Source organism: Mus caroli, chromosome 14 (assembly GCF_900094665.2).
Source record: "Mus caroli chromosome 14, CAROLI_EIJ_v1.1, whole genome shotgun sequence".
In the NCBI taxonomy this organism is placed as follows: domain Eukaryota; kingdom Metazoa; phylum Chordata; class Mammalia; order Rodentia; family Muridae; genus Mus; species Mus caroli.
Genome location: NC_034583.1, coordinates 51,288,665 through 51,297,038, shown reverse-complemented (window position 1 = coordinate 51,297,038; position 8,374 = coordinate 51,288,665). Strand labels below are relative to the sequence as shown.

General features: G+C 44.7%; 1 protein-coding gene across 5 annotated transcripts in view; it reads left to right on the top strand.

The window, feature by feature from the left end:
* The window catches only part of Atp8a2 (ATPase phospholipid transporting 8A2), a 527,640-nt gene that overhangs the window by 102,417 nt on the left and 416,849 nt on the right, over nt 1-8,374 (top strand). For all 5 annotated transcript variants that reach the window (XM_021182071.2, XM_021182073.2, XM_029469107.1 and 2 more), the window contains one exon: nt 300-444. In XM_021182071.2, coding sequence (XP_021037730.1) covers nt 300-444 — 145 coding nt within the window. The remainder of the gene's footprint in view (nt 1-299; nt 445-8,374) is intronic.

Genomic DNA, 8,374 nt, shown 5'->3' with positions numbered 1-8,374 from the left:
CGGCGGGGCGGGGCCCAGGAGGTGGAGCCTATTTACATGTCGGGGTGGGGCGTCTCGAGTCCCAAAGGGGTGGGGCCTCACAGGTTCAGGGCGGGGCTGAGTGGGGCGGGGCCTGCCGCTGCGGTGGCAGCGGCGGCTGTGGCTACGGTCTAGTCTCCAGGGGCAGCCTAGGTGCATAGGCGGCCCCAGTCTCTCCAGAGCATCCTTCACGGCTGGTCCCCGCCTGCAGCCCGCTCGCAGCCTCGGGCCTGGAGGCTGACTTCTTTGTGTTTTGTTTTCCCCGCGCCTCGTTTCTGCAGGACCCGTTCGTTCTTCTGCGGGCTACAAGAAGGCAGAGGATGAGATGTCCCGGGCCACGTCTGTTGGAGACCAGCTAGAGGCACCGGCCCGCATAATTTACCTCAACCAATCTCATCTCAACAAATTCTGCGACAACCGGATCAGGTAGGAGAACAGGCAGCTGGGTGAAGCTCAATGCTCACATTCATGGGATGGCTTTTCCATCACCCAGGCGGCCCTCAGTTCACTTGCTTCTCCCAGCACTTTGCATCTCTGCCTCCTGCACCCACTTTGAGCCCAGAGGTCCACACCCAGCGCCCAGTGGGCCATGTGAACACAGATGCCTTCTCCTATGCAGAGCTGTGCCCAGCCAATCTGTGGGCCTTGTGGAAGTTCTTCTAATGCCACCGATAAAAGTGAAGGTGTCCTCTCATCCCTGACTGCCTTCCGAGAATCTCCATAGTCTCCGTGCAACCTCATTGATGGTTCTCTTTGTCACAGCTCTCTTGAGTAGTTTGCAGAACGTCTGTGGGGAAGTGCTTTATAAGGGAATGAATGTGAGTCCCACAGGCTACAGGGACTCACATTCATTTCCCAGTGACCCACTGCATTTGCTAAGGGTCTTCTCATTTGCTAGGAAGTCTTGCCCAGAGTCAGCAGAAATATGAATGGAGGGTAGCATTTTAGTGTCTGCTTTCTGTCAGCTGGCCACTGTGTTAGGCACCTTAGCTGCGTATCTCCAGTGTCTCATGGAGCAAGTCATTGCCTCCAGATCAGGAAACTGGAGTGGAGAGATGTGAAATCTTGTACTACGCTCATATATTAATAGCTACTAAATGGGAAAGCTAGAAATCAAACCCACTTATCTGACTAGCAAGCAAATTCTTGCTGCTGTGCAAAGCTTGTTTCTTAGCTCAGTGTTAGCACACTTTGAGCCACCATTAAACTTTTGAGCTTTGACCAGCTTCATGTCTGTGAGTGATTTCTGAGGATACTCTAGTGTGCTGCTTAGAACATCCTACTCAGGTCTGGATTTCCAGGTTGTTTGTTTGTTTGTTTGTTTGTTTGTTTTTTGCTTCGGCTAAAACTTTGTGGTTAGATATTTAACTATTACATACCTTGGTAATGCCACACTGGCAGCAAGGTCTGATTGGTCATTTCTATAGCTTGATAGGATTTGGGAAAGAATAACAATGTATATGTGCATATATGTATGTATGTATATTATATATGGAGATGGTACCTTCATTTTATTAAGGGAGTGTTAGATTTGTGTGACTTTATTTTGTGTTTCAAGAATGACTTTTGAACACATTTTAAATTTAAAAAGTAAATGTTAGGATATCTGAGACTTCATTCCTGAATAAATAGGCTTGTTTTGAGATATGGGACATTACAAACAGAACATTAGAGCTTAACAAACTAGCGTGACTAATTAAAAAAGAGACAGATAGTGAAATCTGGAAAAGCCTTAGAGAAATTGGAGCCTCATACATTTGGCCAATAGGAATGACACATAGGGCTGCTGCTTTGGAAAGCAGTTTGACCTGCCTCCAAAAGGATAAAGATAAAGTTACCATAGGACCGGGTAATTCCAACGCTAGGTATACATAGCCAACACACATGAAAACAGAGGTCCTCACGAACATGTGTACACAGATGTTCATAGCAGCATAACTCATGGTGGCCAAAGCATGCATGCACTGAGGGATTCACTCAGATGACTCTAGCTATAAAATATTATGATGTGGATGAACCTTCAAAGTAGTCAATGGAAGAGCAAGTCGTAAAAAGTCATGTGAAGTGATATATGTGATATATCACATATATATGTGATATATGTGATATATGTGATATGCCCCAAAGGGAGAAGTGTGTCCTGACACATTAGTGGTTTCTGGGCCTGGAGAAGGAAGATGAAGGTGTGGGAGATAGAGAATGATTGGATGATGGCTGTTACTCTGAATGCACGAAAAGCCGTCTGGAGCCCAGCATTGGCCATATAGCTCTATGTCTCCTCACCTTTCATATTACTATTGAATTCCTTGCAAAAGCACTCAGGTCATTTTTTTAAAGAAGTTAAATATTATATAAGGAGATAGGATTGGAGTATCATTTTTTTTAATAAACTTCAGTGCTTTTCAAAAGGTATTTTTGCTTGGTTCCGCCAATTTCAGTTTCTCTGTGAAGGTTTGAAACAGTTATAATAAAATATAGGCCCTTGTTTGCACAGGAAACACACAGCAAGGGTCACCTGGGAAGAGGGAACCTCAGTTAGAAAATGCCAAATTAGTTGGATCTGGAGCCAAGACAGGGGTGGGGGGCATCTTCCTAGTACATGATTCATGTAGGCGAGCCCAGCCCACTGTGGATAGTGGCATCTCTGGGCAGGTGGTCCTTGGGTGTATAACAAAGCAGGTTGATGAGCCACAGAGAGCAAGCCAGTAAACAGCACTTCTCCCTGACCTCTGCTTCAGTTCCTGCCCCCAGGTTCCTGCCTTGAGTTCCTGCCCTGCCCTGTGATGGCCTCAACACTATAGGCTGAAGTAAATAAACCCTTTGCCCCCAAGTTGTTGTGGTTGTGTGCTTATCATAGCAATGGAAGGAAAACTAGGACAGGAGGCAGACATTTAAGAGTAACGGGGCCTCGATACCTGTCTGTATTAGGGCTAGTTTTATCCTGAGAGGAATTCCAACTGGTTACCTGAAAATATAGTTTCATGTATACTTTCTTGGGAGAAGGGTTTGGAATAAGTATGTGTATGTGTATTGGATTGGCTAGGAATAAAGCAGGCTTATTACCGTTGTATTGCTATATGGATTCATTTACATCATACTACGTATTAAAATGATAATTTCTTTCTTACTTTATGGTTTATCCTGTAAGAACTTTTCAGAAAGCACCAGATCTAGACTAAGAAGTTTACCGTGTGGTCCTGGAGCTTCTCTGAGATCACCTTGGCGTAGATGTTCCAATTCTGCTGAGTATTAATGGGAATCACTCATGGTTGCCAATGACTTGCAGTTCATTAGGAACTGATTACAAAGCTTCTTGACATTAGAGTTTAGGGCTTTTACAAAGCCCTGAGCCACGGGATCGAAGCACTTTAGTAGTGCTGAAGTCAAGTTTACAAAACACGGATTTCTTTTTAAAGCTCAGCTATTGAAGGGAAGGCTTTCATACAAGGAAATCTCTAGAGAATTTTTTCCTTAATATAATTTTCCATGTAAAAAGGATGTTTTTCTCATCATCAGGAACATGGGTGTCCTCAGACTGCCACTCTCCCTCTGGGGCTGGGGATGGAGCCTGCCTTATACACTCTAAGTACATGCTACAGCCCCAGGTGTGTTGTTTCTAAATTAAGCTGTTTGGAAAGAAAGGGTCTGAGGGGAAAGCTGAGGAGCCTGATGGTCCACTGACAGGGTTGTCTTGAAGTCTGTCCTCTCTAGCTTATGGTTGTTCACTCTGCCCAGCCCAGGCCCTTTATGGCTGGGACTCTCGGGGCCCTGACAACTACTCTGTACTTGCTTTTGCAGGTGCTTGGTGTTTGACAGTGGGGAAAGGGGCTGCTGAGCATCTGGGAAAGTATGTAAAAGATTATGTGCTATACTATGTCAGGGAACTGATGTGACTCGAGGAAGAGGTTTGGCCGAGAGTGAGCAGTCATTTCTGCTTGGTCCTGTATGTACAGAATGTTCTACATGGGGATTCTAAATCTGGGCAATTGGAATTTAGTTCTGAGAGCTGTGTCATGTGTATGCAAGTCTCTCCAAACGTTGGTCTTGGACCTAACACCGAGTAACCTGCTGTATGCACCGTGCTCACTGACATTTCTGCTGGGAAGCCAGTGGATTAGCATTGTCACCATGGCGATAGGTTTTGAAGCAGTGTCTTTCTCAGGGCACTGGTTCTTATCTAAGAGGACAATCACCTTCTTCATTGTTAAGACATTAAGAGTAAAACTTGGTATTGTGGTACACTCCTTTAATCCCAGCTCTTGGGAGGCAGAAGCAGGTAGATCTCTATGAGTTCCACACCAGCCCTGATCTTTGTAGTGAGAAAAAAAAACCCTCAAAAATATGAAACTTTCTGGGAATCAACATGATATCAGAAGTGGTAGATTCCATATGTAACCTCATGTGGTGGGTCACCATCAAAACACAGGCACATCAAAAACATCCAGGAAAGTTACTGTGAGGCTAATGCATGCGACGTATGTGAAACACAAGTGGATTCTGGGTTTGGACTCAGTCTCATTGTGTCTATGTGCAAAATCTAAGAGAGATAAGACAGGGAAGAAAGCTAGTGAGAGAGCAAGATCAGAAGGGGTTCTTGTCTCAGTCACCTTGGTAAGGGATGTTTATGTGCTGGGACCCAAGTGTCCTGGAGAGAACCAGGGTGAAGAGAACACATTACTCTTTAGTAGTCCACTTGTTTGTGAGCTGTGCTGCAGATAGGAGTCTATATGGTGCTGAAGCCAATGGAGTGTGCTGCAGATATGAGTGTACACGGTGTATATGGTGCTGAAGATGAGGAATTTTCTAAATCTTTTAAGCTACAGAATTTAGTCAGAATCTGGTTTCCGTTAAATCTGCTTATCATTTAGCTAAGAAGTACCACCAAAATCTTAAGTTTTTGTCGGGATGGAGATAGAAGGAGCGAAAGTTCACGGTCATCCTCAGGTATGTAACAGATAGAGGCCAGTTTGGGATACAGAGGCAACTCAAAAATAAATAGCCAGGGCAGAGGGCTGTGACTCACATAGTGTAGTGCTCGCTGAGTGATGTGAGGATGGAAGGATGGCTCAGTGGTTAAGAGCAGAGGACCCGAGTTCTGTTTTCAGCACCCAGGTCATGAGACTTGCAACTGCCAGTACTCTTATATGCATGCCCACATGCACACCTAAAGGTAGATCATATCTTTTTAAAGCCAGGCATTCTTGTATATAATCTTAATTCCATCAGTGGAGAGGTAGAGACAAGAGGGCTTGCTGGCCAGTTAGGCTAGCCAATGAGTGAACTCCAGATTCAGTGAGAGACCATGTCTCAAAAAACAGTAATTGAGGTTGGCATCCGATATCAACCTCTGGCCTCTACATGCCTCATGCACACACATGTATGTACATCACAAACACACGCACACACATGCATGAATGCACACACACACGTGCACAATTGCACACACACATAGGCATATGAATGCACAAGTGGGTGCAAATAAATAAATAAGCAAATAACTTGCAGCCCCTGAGTACCTGTGACAGGGACAGCTGTACGTGTCGAGTCTGTTAAAGACAAAAAGACTCTCCAGATTTGTTGCTCGTGCTGAGTGCATCTACCTAGCTACCTTCAAGCAGCCTGGAGATCTCATCTCTGTTTTTGCTATTTTTACTTTAGAGTCAGAAACTCTTGGTTAATCTCCAAAGCAGACACTGTTTCCTAGATAGAAATATCAGAATAGACCTGGAATACTTAATTTTTATCCACTAGCAGCAAATAGCTCAACAGAAAAGTTTGGTAATTAAAAGCGCTACCTGATTTATACACATGGCAGGATTTTGAGACATCTTACATCAAAAATATTGAAATTAAAGAGTTCCTGGCATCATGTATTTCAGGTAACCACTGTGCCTAAACTGTCTTGAGCTATATATATATTTAGAAACAGAAAAAAGTCAGCCTTGGGCTAGTTAGGTATTTGATGTTTCTAAGGAAACAGCAAATGTCTGGGAGAATAGATTTTGGTGGCAACATTTCTTTATCAAATTGACCCTTGTGTGGGTGCACAATGGAACCAAAGAAACGTCTGTACTGCTCCCATTCGGGTAGGCAAAGACATTCTGTTTGAGAGTCTGGATTAGTGACCTATTTCAGTGTGCCCCTCCCCTTCCCCTCCCCTCCTCTACCCTCCCCTCCCCCCTTCTCTACCTTCCCATTGAAGGTTGTCACATGACCCTTTCACAAGAATCACCTAAGACCATAAAAAAAGACAGATATTTACATTGCAATTTATAACACTAGCAAAATTATACTTATGAAGTAGCAATGAAAGGACTTTTATGGTTGGGGGTCACTACAACATGAAGAACTTTATTAAAGGATCACAGCATTAGGATGGTTGAGAACCACTGCTCTAGGGACTAAGACTGCAAAGCTCTCACTTCCTGTCGGACAGGTTGGCAAATGTCTAGCCAGCTCTTGGGGTTGGTGATGGCTCAGTGGGTAAGAGTGTACTGCCTTCTCAGAGGACCTGAATCTGGCTCCCAGTGCTCATGTTGGGTGGCTCACAGCTACCTGTTACTCCAGCTCTAGGGGCATATGCCTTCTGGCCTCTGTGGGCATGTGCGCTCATTTGCATATACCCAAACTCATGTACATGTAGCTAAGAAATATGTAAAGGACAAAGGGAAGGGGCAAAGTCTTCCCAGACCACTGTGCCAAGTAGGTGGGAGACACTTGTTTTCTGGTGTCCAGAAGTCTTCCCTATGCTCCCCGCTCACAGTTCACACACAGGACACCCAGGCTAGGCATACAGAGGCTGAAAGAGGCTGCAGCAGTAAGCCCTGGCCAAGTCTGTCTGTCTGTGCCTAGCACTCAGTCTTAGGACTTGGGTTCCCCATCTGGAAAACAGCTGCAAACGGCTTGCCGCTTGCCGTGCCACCTGTGGCCACCCAGCACACAGCAGTTGCTCTCCTAGAAACTGAACCAGCAGCTCTTTCCAGGGACAGTGCTTACAGAGAACAAAAGGGGAGTCTGATCATTGTTGGGATGTTTTATAGAGAAAATTCCTGAAAACCATGAGGTCAGGGTAGTCTTAAATGCTGACCCACTGTTTTCTCTCGAGTGAGAGCTGGCTCCTCATAACTTAAATCAGAGTTTGTCAGCTAGTTGTCCTGCTTTATACTAGAAGTGAGTGAATGATTTGAGGTTGACTTTAGGACACTGTTAGCCATGCAGGTGGATCGTTCTGCCTCTTCGGGACTTGTGTGTACCATCGCTTTAATGGCTCTGGGGAGCGACTGTCAGTTGGTGGGTTTCAGCCTTCCGGCATTTGAGAGCAAATTCCTCCATCTGTTCTCCTCTTCTTTCTAAAGTGTTGATTTTATTATATGAAATTCATCAACAATAGACAGATTTTTAGGGGGTGGAAAACCATTACAAAGCCACCTGCAGAAACTTAGGGACTGTGTACAAAAGCCTCAAAGGAGGGACACAAAGGGCCAAACATTACTGTAACTTTAATTTCTTTAAATGTCTATTTTTAATGATGGTTTTTTAAACACTTTAGCCTCCCTTTTAGCCTACCACCTACCAGAAGTAATGGGAAAGAAAGGATATGGGGAGAGTGGACCTGTTTAGAAAGGTTCTTTGGAGCAATTCATGTTTGTGTTTTTGGAAATTGGCAGTTCAGTTCACAGGTTAGTGGGTCCCAAACACTTTTCAGACACACCAACAGTCTAGCTCGGTTGAGTTGTGATAGAAAACATGAATCAGCAGCGGTGGCAGGACCTAGCAGTGACAGCCAGGTCTCAGCCTCGACAGAAATCAACAGGAGGGACCCAGAGGGACACTAAGAGAAGTTCTCAGCTATGCCTCTCTCAACAAAGCAAAGATCAACAAAGACACGAGACCGACACATGTTATACAGTTAACTCTAGAAGCAAACCTAACTCAGCCTCCATCACTGTCGGTCCAGTCCTTTTTCTGTGCCTTCTAAACATCACGTGTCCTGCACGTGTCCTGCCTTAGCACAGGTATCTGACTCAGCTGACATTACTCTGCCAGGCAGCTGGAGTCTGACACACCACCAGAAGATTTTTGGTGCATTTCTTTCTATACAGTCCGGACAAATGCAGCTCAACTATGCAATATAAGGCGGACCAATACATGTGTGTTGTTAACGAAAAATCCTTCATCTTGTCACCTGTCCTTTCACATGTTTGCTTTGACAGAACATCTTTCCTCCTGTGTCTGTTTCAACAGAACATGCCTTTATGAGTCTGCCTTAGCCTTTCACCTGTATCCACTTCAGCTAAACGTACTTTCACGAGTTTGCCCCAGAAAAACACACCCAACCAACTTTCTTTTTTTTTTT